The sequence below is a fragment of the Somniosus microcephalus genome, chromosome 16, assembly GCF_052327205.1.
Source record: "Somniosus microcephalus isolate GS21.2 chromosome 16, FLI_Smic_1.0, whole genome shotgun sequence".
In the NCBI taxonomy this organism is placed as follows: domain Eukaryota; kingdom Metazoa; phylum Chordata; class Chondrichthyes; order Squaliformes; family Somniosidae; genus Somniosus; species Somniosus microcephalus.
Window position 1 is genome coordinate 75,209,103 of NC_141002.1, and position 18,355 is coordinate 75,227,457.

The window sequence follows — 18,355 nt, forward strand, 5'->3', positions numbered from 1 at the left end:
CCTGTTGTTGTTGGTGCTGCTGTTGTTCCTGGTTCTGCTGTTGCCGCGGCTGGTGCTCGAGCTCATCTAATGCCCAGAAGGGAAGGAAATAAATGGCTCCCATGCTTCTGGTATATGCCTCAGTTGAGGAAGCGCTCAGTGAGGGTGGCAAGAGGGGTTTCCCAGGAGGTCACACTGGAGATGAGTGTCAGGCTCCAAACTTCCACAGCTATGGTTATGCCTTCTAAAAGATCCCCCAGACCTGAGACAACAAAGTCCTGCCACCTGCAAATGATGGCTGATCAAATCTTCTCTTTAATGGTTGACCTGCAGCTGATAGTCAGCAATCCAATAGTGCTCCCGCCAGGTTTCACCATCGTGTTTCCCACGAGGTGTGTTTCACGTGGGAAAAGGGTTAAATTCGCAAGGGCCTTTCAAAATAGGATTATAAAGGCTATTCAGTGTTTGTTAAGGGCCTTAATGACCTATCCCGCCTGTTCGAGGCGGGACGGAGTCGGGACCATTGGACACGACTGAGTTAAAGTTGTTCGGAGTCGGGAACCAGGCCGGGGGGGGTGGGGTCCCGACCACCAGTTTTCGCAATTTTAACCCCCCGCACGCCTCCAATCACACCTCCACAGCCCAATGAAAATCCTGGCCATAGAGTCATAATGGCACAGAAGGAGGCCATTCGGACCATCGAGTCTGTCCCAGCTCTCTGTAGAGCAATCCAGTCAGTCTCATTCCCCTGCTCTATCCCAGTAACCCTGCTAGTTTATTATATCAAACATGACACAGCTCTTTGAAGGAGATGGGGAAGTAAATTTGGCTCCTCAGCTTTTCTACATTCCTCAGTCACCCTCTTCTTGTGCTGCACTAAGAGATATACCCTGCCATGACCACTGAGCCCATACAATGTGCCAGAAAACTCCTTTCAGCTGATTAGTGCTGGGTCTAATCTGAAGTTCAAAGCTTAATTTTCTTTCTTATCTATCCTGTGTAATTTTGCACAAGTTTCTTATGATTGGCCTTAACAAGGTCCAAACAACAAAAAATGTTTCCTCCTCCCGCAAAAGTTTACATAAAAACATCTTAGAATGAGAGCAAAATGTGACATAATGATACAACTGTTGAATAATTAAAAAAATGACAGTGCTTAAATTTACATTTTTGGTAGTTTTATATTAATAAATATGGGTGAAGTAACATTAGTAACATCCATTGTCAGAAATTAACACTTCCAAATCAGGGATAGCCAAGAACTGAGCAGAATGAATATTTACACTGCTCATCTTATTTCTTATCTGAGAAAGCATGCCAATTTAATTACTATTTGTGCTTGATTATGGGCAAGTTTGGCTGAAGGACCTTGCCTACCACAAATTCTTTTACAGATGGCAGAGAGAGCAGAATTATATCTAGACTCTACCTGATTCTAACCTAGGTACCAGAAGTGAAAGGACGGTATGCACCCCTCTCCTACCCTAATGCAGAAATATTTTCCAATGAGTAAGGGAGAAACCATATTACTTTAAAATCTACATTCAAAGAATTTTAAAAAAGATATCTGAAGTTGAAATTGGCCTAGGTTTACCTGTGTGTTTTGTGTGGGAATTTGAAGTATTAATGCCAGGCTGCTATAGTCAAAGTTTTCATCCAAGGCTAGGAGTGCTCCATGGACACCACTTTCCATGAGGTTGTTTGCATAGTCTCGAAGGCCGATGGAGAGTATCCACCTGATGACACGGTCATTGCTCCATACTATTGCGTCTAGAAATGTGAAACTGTAGTATGAGCATACACTTTTCATTTCTATTTTAGTTAGACTTAATTCTTAACTTAAAGGATACAGTCTCCTCCACTTAAGTATGTACTACAAAAGTATTTGTACCCTGTTTTTCAAATGCTTTCAATTTTTCTCCAACTTTGTTATACCTCAATATGCAATGCAACAGTCTTCGACTGTATCACATTTTCAAACATTCCAAAAAGTTGCCATACTGGCAGAGATTCCAATGAATACATCACAATTACATAGATATTCTCCTAAACAGTCATATGGCGTTCTCACGGGTCTGGCAAATATGAAAGGTTCATACATAACTAGTAAATTTTGCATGGCATTACCCATGGTCAGCTGATGAATATAATTTCTTTTATATACAGAATGGTAACAGAGTGTTAGATTTTGGTCATGGCCTGTTTACGTGCCCAGACTCGACACTGTATGACAAGTATGCACTCAAACCAAGAGGCCTGAGGATCAATAGAAATTGGTCCTTGGGCCTCATCAGCATACTCAGTGCGAGCTGTTGGTGCTAATCGTGCCTCCACAGGCAGCTCACCTGAGCGAAGATATCAATGTCGGGCCATTTGCCTCAGCTAGTCCCGGGAGGGGGGATTGGAGCAGGCTATGGTATGCAGGCAATCGTCACTCCTATGGAGTCAGGTTGTGCACTCCTGCTCCTCCTGACTCCACAGGAACTTTAAAAAAATGTAACCTGGGCCCAATGTCTGTCCCTCTCATCGGCGACTAATTTCACCAAAGGGTCCTTCAGCAGGCATTATACCCCAAATATACAAATTTAAATGGACCTAACACATGTTTCAGGCATCCACCAGGACATCTAAAAAAAGGCCCCCACTAATTTATCAATGGGACGAGCACCTATGTAAATTAGGCGCAAGCAGACCCGCTGCTATATTGGTATGCTTTGCATCTGTTTTAGTCCCAAAAAACGGGTGCAATGAAAACTGATTTCTACCCCAGAATTGAAAAAAGAGATTTCAGAAACTGACTACACAGAGTCACCTAGTGGCCAGAATTTGCAACATGACAGTGGATGTGGGAAATGTTGACATTGTAATTTATAATGGTAAATGTTGACAGAAGAGTGTCGCCAAAAATTGTGACAGCAGGAAGTAAGGTTTATAGATAGGAAGTTTGCCACCTACACAAGATTTTTAATTATAAATAGATATGTAGCTGGTATTTAAATGCTGGATAAAGTGGATAAAGTGCAATTGGGAGGTTACAGTGGAGCAAGAGGCTGACAGTGGAGGCAGGGATTGGGTTACAGTTTGGAGAAGCTGTCAGAAAGCTGTCAGAAAGACAGAAAAAGCATTTGAGTAGCACAGGAAAAAACAGGCACCACATTTATGCACTGCTTCATATGAACTAACTTTGTAAAACTAGCATGAAGGTACATTTTATGATGCAAATTGGGACAGAATCTGTTTTTCATGTCCTGTAATTTCTGATCCAGGTTTGAGGGCTGTTTCCTGCCCATCCATTTGTGCAATTTTTTTAGATGCAAATCCACAGAATGACATTTCTAGCTTGAAATCCCACGATTTGAACTTCCATTGCACCCAGTTGGACATTGAGATAAAAGAAGCGTGCCTGTTGCCAGGATCAGCAGTTTCCAGCTTGCAGCCTGGAGAAGAGACTATTGAGTATATCTCAAGTTAGAAGTCATCTTTCAGAGAGTTTTTTTGCTTTGGTCAAATACAGAGGAGGATTTCAACCTGATACTCTCAAAGTCAGTTAGCCCTCACCCCTCCAGGAAATTATCAATCTCTACTCAGATTGAGGGGTTCTTATTAAGAACATAGGTTTCCTTATGGGGATTCCATGGTTCTGAATATTAATGGAGGAGGAGGAAAACAGAAAGGGGCAAAAGTGAGCATCTAAGTATGATGAGTCCCATCAGATATTAGCTCCCCCCTACCACAAAGGGTAAAATAGGTCTCGCAGATGTTATCAAGATCTAAGTGAGGAGAAGGTAAGGTTCATTAAAGAAACCATCATTGAACTCTGCCAACTTTTGAAAGGTGACCTGCAACCCAGATCATCAGCATGAACAGCTCTGCTAGTGGCTGTCAAAGCCACCAATTTATTATTTTTTTTACCACAAGCTGCCTTTTAAGTTGCAACAGGGGTCTTTGGCAACATTATCCAGGGTGCCGAATGGACATGCATTTGCCAGCTAACAAATACAATCTTCAGGAGAGCTGGGGATTTCATATTTGTTGGGATGACACCAAAGCAGCAGTATGATAGAGATACACAGCTTTATCATGTTGCTGGCATTTGTGTTGCACTGAGCACTGACAGTCAAACCTTTGAATTTTTTCAACAGGAAAGGGAACCCGAGGAGGTATCAGTGCAGTTTGGGGAAATAAGGGAAACGTTGTGGTGAGGAAAAGTGGAATAGTAGTAGGATAGTCAATGGTATGATGGGCGGGCTCAACAGTAACAGGATATTTAGTGACTGGACCTGTACGTTGTCACTCTGATACAACTGTGAAATTCCACATAGACACAAACTTTCACCCCTTAGTTAATGCTCATCCATTTTATGCTTCTACCCTCCTTTCCTGCAGATCCACCACAGCAACAGGAGGAGGAAGATGATGATGAGGAGAAAGAACAGCACAGACACAACTACCTTCTTGTCAATTATGATGATGAGGAAGACAAAGTTGAATACGGAGATAAAGGAGGACTGAAGCCCACCCTTGAGTTCCTGCAAAGACCACCTGGCCTGTGTTCTTGTGCCTCAATCGTTTCCAACTAATCCCTGCATCACTTGCTTCTCCACTCCTATGCACAGAGTGTTTACGAGTATCAAATCAGGAAATTTGATATTGCAGTGCCGCTGGCCCTCAGCAGGCAGATTACAGAAGGGCCAGGGCCAAAAAGCACGTGGGAATTCAGGGGAATAATATTAAGGTGGAAAACTATCGTAAACAGCTTGGAAGTTATTTATAACACTTGGCGCAAAAGCTCAACAGAATCTAAGTGCCAACAGTAAAAAAAAAAGCAACGGCTAAGAAATGGCTGAAATACACTTCCTTAATATTGTTGTGTCCTTTCCATGACTTTCTAGGTGGGATTTCCCTCAGATTGATCTCCAGAATGTGGGAAATCCCAGGGTGGTGAACCAAGTAAAATGGGGAGAAGAAAGCTTTCATCAAATCTTCACTCATTCATCCAAAAATCACTGCCTTAATGTTCCTCCACCCCAGCTGGGGGTGAACTTCTTTGGCCACTGCATTTCGCCCTCCCATATGCAAAGGACAGTGAGTGGGTGGGGTTTGCAGCACAAACTGATTTTCTGCCCCTAATACCACTGGTCGCCAGCAGCAAATTTTGTCTCAGGGAAAGAGGCATTGAGGCCAGCTTGTGGCAGGTCACGGGGACTCCATACCTGAAAGACACAAGTATGTTTTTAACAGTATTACTTAAAGTTTAAAAAAATATATATTTTTAATTGTCTGTGTATGTTTTTAAAGAAGTTTTTCAAGTATATGTAAGTATTCTTAAAGGCGATTTAAGTATTTTTAAAGATTCACTAGTATATATCCATTTCTAAATATACCTAACATATACACACACATATTCATCTTAATATATTAAAATTCTTATGCATAGCAATAACTCCCAAAAATTATCACACTTTAGCCATCACATTTCACACATCATACTTTAGCATATGTTCTGACTCACTGTGAAGAATACCACACACTATTTTATATATTACATATACATACAGTTCCCCTTTTAAGAAAGTACCGATGTTCCACGCACCACTTATTTTCAAGCCATGTAATAAATCTCTCACCTTTAATTTCATGTTGGCTTAGTTCTCTTCTCTTTTCCAGTTCTTTTCTGTCATAGTTCAACCGCTTCAAGCACATAATACCATACTGTAAACTTGTTCTGAACAAGAACAATACAACAGTTTTTGTAATTGTTTGAAAGTTGTTTTCAAAACAAATTAATAATGCTTCAGAAGGCAGGCTGTCAGTCAAATGTATATAATAATTAAGCTATTGGATATTTTGGCCCCCAAAGTCCGAGGGCCTTTGATCCTGGGGTAAATATGGTCCTGAAGGCCTTAGAGAGGGTGCAGAAAAGATTTACAAGAATGATTCCAGGGATGAGCGACTTCAGTTACGTGGATGGACTGGAGAAGTTGGGGTTGTTCTCCTTAGAGCAAAGAAGGTTCAGACGAGATTTGATAGAGGTGTTCAAAATCACGAGGGGTCTAGACAGAGTAGATAGAGAGAAACTGTTCCCATTGGTGGAAGGGGCGAGAACCAGAGGACGTAGATTTAAGGTGATTGGCAAAAGAACCAAAGGCGGCATGAGGAAAAACTTTATTACGCAGCGAGTGGTTATGATCTGGAATGCACTGCCTGAAAGGGTGGTGGAAGCAGACTCAATCGTGGCTTTCAAAAGGGAATTTAATAAGTACTTGAGGAGAAAAAAATTGCAGGGCTACGGGGAAAGGGTGGGGGAGTGGGACTAGCTAAAGAGCTCTTGCAGAGAGCTGGCATGGGCTTGATGGGCTGAATGGCCTCCTTCTGTGCTGTAACCATTCTATGATTCTAAATATTGGGATCTGCCTGCTGGTGACCTCTGATGCTGACCCTGTCGAAGCTTCAGGGGTCTGGGGAGATCACTTAACTTAACTCAACAGGATGGATGTTCACACCACTATTGGCGCATCTCAAGAACCATATTATAAAGGTTGCAAAATGCAGAGAGTAATGGACAACGGGAATGGGACAAGTTAAGAAACAACTTAACTTGTCCCAAGTTTCTTAACTTGTCCCATTACCATCTCCTTTTGCCTTGCACCATCATCCCTTTTGTCCTTTAATCTCTCCTGCCTTCCATCCTATCACAGACCTTCCCTTTTGTTCTTTCCTCCCCTCCCCCCTTTCCCTGCCCCTGCACTTGCTTAGAAATCTGTTACATCTCTAACATTTTCCAGTTCTGACAAAGGGTCACCGACCTGAAATGTTAACTCTGTTTCTCTCTCCACAGATGCTGCCTGACCTGTTGAGTATTTCCAACATTTTCTGTTTTTATTTCAGATTTCCAGCATCCGCAGTATTTTGCTTTTGTTTTGCAGAGAATAGTACCTGATTTCGGTCTCCCAGAAACAGCACATTAGTGTGGGGTCAGGCCCCTTTAAAAGGTGGCTAAAAAATGCAGCTGGTATTTTTCAAATCTTTGGGGGTCTAGGCTATGATCCAGGCCTAGGCCCCCTAGGTGGGCCCCACAACCATCAGACAGTCAGCCGGCACGTCTGGTTTCACTTGATGTACTGGACCGCTGCTCTTATGGCAGGTTGGGATGACCAAAACTGCTAGTCTGGGACTCCATCCTCCCCAGCTTTGCCATCTCTTATGTCGGTGACCCTGTCTGGAGCAGGCAGAGGCTCTGCTGGGGAATGCCACGGCATAACGTATCTGTGGCCCAGGATAACTTTTGATCCCTTTGCTGCAACCCTTCTGGACTTATGGTAGGAAATTGCTGGAAGAGCTATGTATTTTCAGCTTCTTCAAGTCAACCCGAGAATGAATAAAACAAACTCGCACATCTGCAATACAGTATATTTTATATATAGAGAGAGTTTTTTAAAAATTAAGCATACCGATGAAAGCTATCCACCATTTTTAAATGAATACGGAGATCCTTCTTTGTCAGGTGATCCAGCATTCTAGCATCTACCAGGCACTCCATGAAGTAGCTGCGGTACTGAGGTAATCCCAGACTAGGAAGCCATTCATTACCAATCCACTCATGATTCATGTCACCATAGGCCAAAGTCTGATGGAAAATGCAAGACCAGGTTTATCTAAAGTCTTTTGGGCCATAGTTATTTAACCAACAAGAAAACAGTTTTAAAATACACCATAAATGATGATAGTACAGGGCCATATTTTCTTCTGTTTGCTAATTTTAGCAAAAACACAAGTAAGGAGTGGCAATATGTCAACAGATAGCGCTAAAGGAATATTTCTCAATGTTTAGTGTTGCTATGTTGATTCCCAGCCTTCCAAAGGTCGATTAACAACAGTGCAGTGAAATGAAAAAGTAGATATTCATCTCCTGGTCAAACCTAAAGTTAGTGAGCGGGGTTTTTCATTTTGGCAAAATCCTGGCGCATATTGTTTGGAGTGGAATTTCTACTGCACTTGACTCTGTCTGATTTACAACAGTCAGACCATTTTGCATATTTTGGGCTGGCAGAGGATGGCCTGTTACAGTGTAGCACAGCTGGCGACCTCTCTGGCTCGCTGAAAAAAGTTTTAAATTAAAAAAAAAGCCTTAGCCAAGGCAATTGACACAAGCTAAGGCCACCCTTTAATTTTTAAATTACTCCCACTGTTATAGCAACCCTGGATGCCAGCAACACACAGGCATTTTTAGGTCCAACATTGCTAGGCCATAAATGATGGAAAATTAATCCAATGCATTTCTTTCATTTGTATGCCATTACAAAACACCAACCTGTATTTGGTCATCTTGGAACTGGCAGTGAACAGTAAACAGCAGGCAGAGGTATTGCATTCTGCTGGAGTTACACTAGGCAGTCAGTATAATTCTAGTGGAAAATCCTATCCATTCAGTTTAAAAAATGGAAAGATTTCAAAATTTAGTCACAGCACTTGTAGAAGCGAATAGTACAAGTGGGGAGTGGGTTTAAAAACATCTCCTGAATTAAGTGGAGCTCACTTGGGCAAAAGGAGGGGAGAACAACTTGAAAGAGGGTAGGAAGGAGGACCTGTGGGATTTTTATTTCTCTTTAGTGTCATTATTCAATTCATTGCAGCTTTAAACTGTGTGCAGTTCGTTTTTATGAGTACGCAGAATTTCGCATCTGGGAGTGCCCACGCACAGGGTATAGTTCACTCAGGTTCAGGTTCAGGTTTTGTTGTGTATTTATTGTTAATGTTGTTTGGGGAGAGGAAATAGGAGAAACAACAGATCAGGGGCGAAGGAAATACAAATGCCAAGAACTGCCAGAACTGCAGGAGCAACTCTGAGGAATATCCTATACATATTCAGGTGAAACCACCTGACTTCATGCATATTGGTATCTTTTGTGCTTTTATTGATATTTATCCAACATTTGTTAAATTATTACATGACTTGATAAAACAAGGAAGCACATTTAACATTTTTATATACTCTATGGGACCCAAATCTGCATCCCTAGTGGCATACGTTGAAGTAAGTCTACTAGAACTGCAGCGGAGGGGCTAGATATTTGGCCAGGTCCTGAATATGCTGCATCTTGGTCTCTGCTCTAATTTTCCATGGACCTTCGTCTGCCCCAAACATGGCCCCTTATGTCAGAGGAGGTTGGCCTGGGTGGAGGGACTGTTCAGGCCAACAATTTCCTTGTTCCCCGCCCGGCTTCCACTGGGCAGCTGGTATACTGGGCTTAACTAAGCATGCCAGTTCTCAGCCCAGCAGAGGTGGAGCCCACCTGGGAGTCCAGGTATGGGTCCTGGCCTGGACCCAGAAAGAAAATGCTAAGCTCTAAGGCGGAAAGGCTCATTGGGGGAGAAATTCGCTAAATTTTGAAAGCTGGAGGAATTAGCGCCAGGCGCTAATGATTCTCAGCTTTCTCTAAATTGGGTGTTAGTGCTAAATCAAGCGCTACCACATCCCTTTTGGAGCGCTAAGCCACGCAGGAGGGACGGTAGAGGCGCAGCGCTGCACAATGTCCCATGCATCGCAGCCGGGATCCGAGGCTCCTTCCCTCCCTTAAAGGGAAGGGCCATTGCTGCAGGCTTTGCATTTCAACGATGTCTCTCATCGCTGATGGCGGCCGGGACCTGTGACGATCAGCCCCAATAGAGTGGAGGGCTGATCAATCGCGACAGTTAAAAATTTTCAAACGGCAATCTAAGGGATGGAAACAAATGTTTCTGCAGACCAGTGGCTTTACCTTTAATTACCACTCCCGAACAACGTGTTCTGCAGCTGTCGGTGTTATCACCCAGCGATGCTGCAGGGGGCGGAAACGAATTTCGGGTCCGGGGCGCTACCGGGGCGCTGCGTAGCCAGATGACGTCACGATCTCCGGGTGCAGGAGATAGTGGCGCTAAGGGTTACTGCCGCTGCAGACCTCCAGGTGCATTTCGCGGGCGGCGGTAAATCCCCGCACCTGGGCGATAAGTCATTAGCACCCCGTTATAGCCCCCCCTGGAGGCGCTAACGGGAGGTGCAAAGGAAGCGAATTTCTAGCCCAAATTTAAATCTCTTATATTTAGGGAACCTCCTCCTGACCTCAGATACCTTTCCAGGGTCAGTAGTAAAAATTCCTGGCAGGCTTTCTCCAACACTTATGCCAATGGAATAACCCCACAGAATTTTTATTCGTTCCTGGTATGTGGGCGTCACAGGCAAGGCCAGCATTTATTGCCCATCCCTAATTGACCTGGACAAGGTAGTGGTGAGACGCCTTCTTGAACCACTGCAATCTTTGTGGTGAAGGTACTCCCACAGTGTTGTTAGGGAGGGAGTTCCAGGATTTTGACCCAGCGATGATGAAGGAATGGCGATATATTTCAAAGTCAAGATGGTGTGTAACTTGGAGGGGAACTTGCAGGTGATGGTGTTCCCATGCGCCTGCTGCCCTTCTCCTTCTAGGTGGTAGAGGTCATGGGTTTCGGAGGTGTTGACGAAGAAGCCTTGGCGAGTTGCTGCAGTGCATCTTGTAGATGGTGCACACTGCAGCCATGGTGTGCCAGTGGTACAGGGAGTGAATGTTTAAGATGGTGGATGGGATGCCAATCAAGCAGGCTGTTTGTCCTGGATAGTTTCAAGCTGCTTGAGTGTTGTTGGATCTGCACTCATCCAGGCAAGTGGAGAGTATTCCATCACACTCCCGACTTGTGCTTTGTAGATGGTGGAAAGGCTTTGGGGAGTCAGGAGGTGAGACAGTCGCCACAGAATAACCAGCCTCTGACCTGCTCTTGTAGCCACAGTATTTATGTGGCTGGTCCAGTTAAGTTTCTGGTCAATGTGACCCCCAGGATGTTGATGGTGGGGGATTTGGTGATGGTAATGCCATTAAATGTCAAGGGGAGGTGGTTAGACTCTCACTTGTTGGAGATAGTCATTGTCTGGCACTTGTGTGGTGCGAATGTTACTTGCCACTTGGGTTATCAGCCCAAGCCAGAATGTCATCCAGGTCTTGCTGCATTTGGGCATGGACAGCTTCATTATCTGAGGAGTTGCGAATGGAACTGAATACTGTGCAGTCACCAGCGAACATCCCCACCTCTGACCTTATGATGGAGGAAAGGTCATTGATGAAGCAGCTGAAGATGGTTGGGCCGAGGACACTGCCCTGAGGAACTCCTGCAGTGATGTTCTGGGGCTGAGATGATTGTGCTCCAACAACTACAACCATCTTCCTTTGTGCCAGGTATGACTCCAGCCAGTGGAGAGTTTTCCTCCTGATTCCCATTGACTTCAATTTTACTAGGGCTCCTTGATGCCATACTTGGTCACATATTGCCTTGATGTTAAGGGCAGTCACTCTCACCTCATCTCTGAAATTCAGCTCTTTTGTCCATGTTTGGACCAAGACTGTAATAAGGTCTAGAGCCAAGTGGTCCTGGCGGAACTGAAACTGAGCATCGGAGAGCAGATTATTGGTGAGTAAGTGCCGCTTGATAGCACTGTCGAGGACACCTTCCATCACTTTGCTGACGATTGAGAGTAGACTAATGGGGCGGTAATTGGCCGGATTGGATTTGTCCTGCTTTTTGTGGCTAGGACATACCTGGGCAGTTTGCCACATTGTCGGAGAGACGCCAGTGTTGTAGCTGCACTGGAACAGCTTGGCTAGAGGCACCGCTAGTTCTGGAGCACAAGTCTTCAGCATGATAGCTGGGATGTTGTCAAGGCCCATAGCCTTTGCTGTATCCAGTGTGCTCAGCCGTTTCTTGATATCACGTGGAGTGAATAGAATTGGCTGAAGACTGGCTTCTGTGATGGTGGGGACCTCAGGAGGGGGCCAATATGGATCATCCACTCGGCACTTCTGGCTGAAGATGGTTGCTAATGCTGCAGCGTTGTCTTTTGCACTCGTGTGCTTGGCTCCATCATCATTGAGGATGGGGATATTCTGGGGCCTCCTCCTCCCGTTAGTTGTTTAGTTGTCCACTACCATTCAAGACTGGATGTGGCAGGACTGCAGAGCTTTGATCTTATTCGTTGATTGTGGGATTGCTTAGCTCCATCTATAACATGCTGCCTCCGCTGTTTAGCATGCATGTAGTCCTGTGTTGCAGCTATCCCAGGTTGTCACCACATTTTTAAGTACACCTGGTGCTGCTCCTGGCATGCTCTTCTACACTACTTATTGAACCAGGGTTGACCCTCTGGTTTGATGGTAATGGCAGAATGAGGGATATGCTGGGCCATGAGTTACAGATTGTGGTGGAATACAGTTCTGCTGCTGCTGATGGCCCACAGTGCCTCATAGATGCCCAGTTTTGAGCTGCTAGATCTGTTCTGAATCTGTCCCATTTAGCATGGTGGTAATGCCACACCACACGATGGAGGGTGTCCTCAGTGTGAAGACGGTATTTCGTCTCCAAAAGGACTGTGCGGTGGTCACTGCTACCAATGCTGTCATGGACAAATGCATCTGCGACAGGTAGATTGGTGAGGACGAGGTCAAGTAGGTTTTTCCCTCATGTTGGTTCTCTCACCACCTGTCGCAGGCCCAGACTGGCAGCTATGTCCTTCAGGACTCGGCCAGCTGGGTCAGTAGTGGTGCTACCGAGCCACTCTTGGTGATGGAAATTGAAGTCCCCCACCCAGTATACATTCTGTACCCTTGTTATCCTCAGTGCTTCTGCCAAGTGGTGTTCAACATGAAGGAGTACTGATTCACGAGCTGAGGGAGTGTGGTAGGTGGTAATCAGCAGGAGGTTTCCTTGCCCATGCTTGACCTGAAGCCGTGAGACTTCATGGGGTCCGGAGTTAATGTTGAGTACTCCCAGGGCCACTCCTTCCTGACTGTATATCACTGTGCCGCCACCTCTGGTGGGTCTGTTCTGCCGGTGGGACAGGACATACCCAGGGATGGTGATGGAAGCGTCTGGGACATTGGCTGAATGGTATGATTCTATGAGTATGATTATGTCAGGCTGTTGCTTGACTAGCTGTGGGACAGCTCTCCCAATATTATTGTTTTTCGTAGCGTTTGTTTATAACTAGGTGGCTTGCTCGGCCATTTCAGAGGGCAGTTAAGAGTCAACCACATTGTTGTAGGGCTGGAGTAAGATATAGGCCAGACCATGTAAGTTCACATTTATGAACCAGATGGGTTTTACAACAATCTAATAGTTTCATGGTCACCATTACTGCTACTAGCTTTTTATTCCAGATTTATTTAATGAACTGAATTTAAATTCCCCAGCTGCCTTGGTGGGATTTAAATTCACGTCTCTGGATCATTAGTCTAGGCCTCTGGTTTACTAGTCCAGTAACATAACCATTATGCTACCGTTCCCTATATCTTTCACTTCTCCTTGTCACATGCAGATAACAAACCATTACTCTATGTGAAGTGCATTGAAATTAGAGCTGATAGCCCATCTATATATAATCTAGAAAAAGAGTAGTGCACAGCTCCTTAGATGCTTAAATCATCAAACTGAATTATGTATTTTAAAATGCATTACCTGAGCCCAACTGCCTTCTTCAGAGTCCTTAGGGATTGCCAAAAAGTAGTTAATAAAAATCAAGCAATAAAATGCAGAGTTAACAGGCCATATAATTCTCAAATGAAAGTATTTAAAATATGCATTTATGAACTAAAGAGTCATACAGGACTGCAGTTAAACTAAAATGAAACAAGCTGTGAACCTGAGTCTCGGTACTTAAAAGGTTCTTTCAAAATGAAATACAGTACTTTTCAATTAAAAAAAAAATTGTATAAATGCTATTATGTATTTAAGCTATGACTGTTATATCATTGCTCTGACAAGCATATTTAATTTGCACATATTACACTCATGTTCCGTCAACATTCTGTATATTACTCAATGGGAATAAACAATCTCACTGCCCCATAGAATGATAATTCAAACTAGTAAAAAACAAAGACACATGCATGAATTATCACTTGACAGGTTGTACAGCATTCTGGAAGTATTCAAAAATTGCCAGTCATTTCTCTATAATTGTTTTTTGTCTGAGTTATCCCAATTGGCTTTCAAGTGGCCCCAAGGTAAAATTAAATACTTCAGAATTCAGAATCTGTGAATCATGTAAAATATTAATAACTATCATTTTCATAATTTGCTTGATAATTTTTTGGGGCTGTCAACAGATAGAATTTACTATTTTCTTTCACTGAGGCCATAAATGAGTAAGTATGTTTCCAAGTGGGAGATTTGGGCTGGATTTTGCCAGGTCTTACCCGGACGGTGCAGGGGGACCTGGGAGATGGCGGGTAACCCAGAAGGTTGGATTTCCCGGCACGCTGTGGAGTTTTAACTTTAAGCAGTAGGGCATAATTCTAATTTCCTATCATTTTCATTGTTAACATTTTAAAATTGGCTAATTCTGACTTATGAAATAATGGGGGAAAAATTTGTGTGGCTTGCACCACATGTTCGCACCAGGAGATGGCGCTGAAATGCCTTTGACAGCTGTAACAACTGCTGATGCCAGTTCCAGCACTGCACACCATGTCAGTAGCACTGCCGGTAAACCCTAGTGCCAGGGAGCTCGCCATCATGGAAATTGTGACGTTAGTGAGTGTGCAACGCTCACTGGGCGCCCGATCTCCAAAACTGGATTTAGCCACTTACCTTAACGGCAGCGCAGAACTACGACAGGGAGAGCTGGTGCCTACAAGCAGAAAGCAGGCTGCAGCAGTGTTATTTAAAGGCACCATCCCCAATCAGTTGTACCTGACAGGGTTTAGCAGTTTCAGTGCCTGTTTGCTACTTCCTGCAATTAAACAGTTCTCTTTAGTTATTTCAAGATTTTTTGGTGACAGGGAATGTTCATTCAAGTGCAGAAGTCACTCATTATTTGTTAAAGGCTTCTACTCACAACACTTCCTCACAGTCATGGGGACAGCGGGATTGTGGCATTAGCTCAGGAGGATGACAAGGCAGAGGAGGACAAGGATGAGGAATAAGAGGATGAGGGGAGGAGGAAGAGGAGGAGGAGGATGAGGCAGAGGAGGATGAGGACAAGGAGGAGAAAGAGAAGGAGGCAGAGGAGGACGAGGAAGAAGTGGACGAGTAGGAGGAGGAACAGGTGGGCGGGCGGAGGCAGCGAGACAATCGGCCTTCTGGACGGGCTGTCCATGACCGGCTCATCAGACTCTGATTCACATGAATGAAACCCCAGATCTCCGTAGCTCACCACATCCCCATCATACAATCCCTGTCTCATGGTGTATCACAGCACCCTAGTGGGTGCAAAGGTGAAATGAGAAATATTCAAAACACCATTGATAAATTTATCTATAAACATATCACACATATCAAATAAATTCTAATAATGAATGACCCTTGTGCCTGCCATAGTTGAATAGCTGTCATTGTATGCAAGGTGTGAGATGTGGGTGTGAGTGTTGCTATGTACAGATTGTTGGTGGATGAGTGCTGGGGCTGTGGTACATTGAGCAGTGTGTGAAGCTTGTGGTACAAATGGTGGTATGTAGCATTTGTTGAAGCCTTCACTCACCCTGACCACCTGTGTGAGCTGGTTAAACTTCATCCTGCACTGGGTGTGGGACGTGGGTGTGCCACCTCCCTCCACATAGTCCATCAGGCATGTGGCAAGGGCCTCTTGCCAGTTGGTACAGAACCACCTGCCTTCTCTCCACCGCTAAAACAATATCTCTAAAGCTTCCTGGGAAAAACCCCGGGTTCTCTCCCTGGGGTGGCAATCTGCCATTAGCATTTGTAAATACGTGCTCCTTCTCTTTGTCCTTCTTATGGTTGTTGAGGCAGCTGTACACCCAACAATGCTGAGAATGAGGTGCTGCAGCATCAATGGTCCTCCCCTTTAAGCAGTGTAAAAAGCCTGTGGCAATCATTACTTGCATTTAGACTACACCTGATATTGGTCCATCTTTTCAGTGTAACGCCAATGAGCTTGGGTTTTTAGATTAGATTTACAGCTCCAATCATTTTAATGAGGAGTGAGGACAAATTATGTGTGCAGTCTAGATGCTATAACAAATTTTTAGCGCAATAGAACATAAGAGCATAAGAAATAGGAGCAGGAGTAGGCCAATCAGCCCCTCGAGCCTACTCCACCATTCAATAAGATCATGGGTGATCTGATCTTAACCTCAAATCTTCTATCACTCTCCATCCACCCGAACCCATGTGATCTCCTGGGAGAGGCGAAAAACCAGGTAAAAACCCAATAGTTTGGGAGAAAAAAATCTGGGAAATTCCTCTCCGACCCATCTAGCGATCGAAACTCGTCCAGGAGATCACTCTGTCCCTATATTTTCTACAGTACTTACCTTCTGTAAAGGCGATCTCCACCCCAGCCAGGAACAGGAATAAAACCATCTCCTGAAATCTAACACAGAATTAGAACACAGTAGGAGCAGAACCAGGCTACACGGCCCCTGGGCCCGCTCCACTACCCACAGGGCCATGACCATTCCGAACCTAGACTCATGTCCAATTTCCTGCCCGCTCCCCGTAACCCTTAATTCCCTTTACTTCTAGGAAACTATCTATTTCTGTTTTAAATTTATTTAATGATGTAGCTTCCACAGCTTTCTGGGGCAGCAAATTCCACAAACCTACCACCCTCTGAGTGAAGAAGTTTCTCCTCATCTCAGTTTTGAAAGAGCAGCCCCTTATTCTAAGATTATGCCCCCTAGTTCTAGTTTCACCCATCATTGGGAACATCCTCACCGCATCCACCCGATCAAGCCCCTTCACAATCTTATATGTTTCAATAAGATCGCCTCTCATTCTTCTGAACTCCAATGAGTAGAGTCCCAATCTACTCAACCTCTCCTCATATGACCACCCCCTCATCCCCGGGATTAACCGAGTGAACCTTCTTTGTACTGACTCGAGAGCAAGTATGTCTTTTCTTAAGTATGGACACCAAAACTGTACGCAGCATTCCAGGTGCGGTCTCACCAATACCTTGTACAACTGCAGCACTACCTCCCTGTTTTTATATTCTATCCCCCTAGCAATAAAAGCCAACATTCCATTGGCCTTCTTGATCACTTGCTGCACCTGCATACTAACTTTTTGAGTTTCGTGCACCAGGACCCCCAGATCCCATTGTACTACAGTACTTTCCAGTTTCTTGCCATTAAGATAATAACTTGCTCTATGATTTTTCCTGCCAAAGTGCATAACCTCACACTTTCTAGTATTGTATTCCATCTGCCAAATCTCTGCCCACTTACTTAGCCTGTCTATGTCCCTTTGCAGGTTTTTTATGTCCTCCTCACTCACTACTTTCCATCCCATCTTTGTATCATCTGCAAACTTTGATATGTTACACTCGGTCCCCTCCTCCAAATCGTTAATATAGATTGTAAAGAGTTGGGGTCCCAGCACTGACCCCTGCGGAACACCACTAGTTACTGGTTGCCAGTCTGAGAACGAACCATTTATCCCAACTCTCTGCTTTCTGTTAGAGAGCCAATCCTCCACCCACACCAGAATATTACCCCCAATCCCGTGATTTTTTATCTTGAGCAATAATCTTTTGTGTGGCACCTTGTCAAATGCCTTTTGGTTCAACTCCACAGCGTGCGTGCAACGTCAGCGGCGGGTTCCCCGCCCAGATGTCAGCCTGATTGACAGGTTGGCTTCCAGTCATGCGGGGAACGCGGAGAAGGAAGCCACAGGGAGGGCCAGGCTGATGGTGGGGGAGCTTGGGGGGCAGGGAGGAAGCAATCCTGCTCCTCCCGGCCCACAAGGGTTGCTCCTCGAGTCTGATGCCGCCTTGTTGCAGTTACCAGGAACCCGAGCACCGGGATCCCCGGCCGCTTTCAGGTTAAAGTAGAGGCTTCAGGCCTCATTATAATATTTAAATTGCCAATCAGCCTCCTGGCAGCGGGTTGGCAGCCCACCCCCATCCCCCATCCCTCCTGAGTTAAAGGTGAAAGTGGACAGTTTGGAGGCGGGTTGGGGTCGGGGTTCACATTTTTGCAACTTTCACTTCCCCCCGCGCCGCCAATCCACCCGTTCTAACCTCAGAAAATTCTGGCCATTAATTATATTATCACTCTGGGGGAGGCAAGAGACTTAGAGTGAACACTAACATCTTACAGAGGGAAAAGAATGATGATGACTTTGATCTCTATTACAAATTTGTACACTCTTATGATCCAGCATCTTACTCGTAACATTGAGTTATGTCAATGCAGAACAATCAAGATGAATTTTAGATTCCGGGTATAAAAGCAGAAATTGCTGGAAATACTCAGCAGGTCAGGCAGCATCTGTGGAGAGAGAAACGGTTAACATTTCAGGTCACCTTAAAGGACATCGACCTGAAACGTTAACTTTGTTTCTCTCTTCACAGATG

The 18,355-nt window shown here is 44.6% G+C and overlaps 1 protein-coding gene across 1 annotated transcript in view; it reads right to left on the reverse strand.

The window, feature by feature from the left end:
• Positions 1–18,355, reverse strand: part of ppfia2 (PTPRF interacting protein alpha 2) — a 368,545-nt gene that overhangs the window by 47,593 nt on the left and 302,597 nt on the right. Inside the window, exons 22-25 of the mRNA XM_086009289.1 lie at positions 13,495–13,521; positions 7,431–7,606; positions 5,607–5,704; positions 1,574–1,749 (exon numbers count right to left, since the gene is read on the reverse strand). Of these exons, the coding sequence (XP_085865415.1) occupies positions 1,574–1,749; positions 5,607–5,704; positions 7,431–7,606; positions 13,495–13,521 (477 nt within the window). The remainder of the gene's footprint in view (positions 1–1,573; positions 1,750–5,606; positions 5,705–7,430; positions 7,607–13,494; positions 13,522–18,355) is intronic.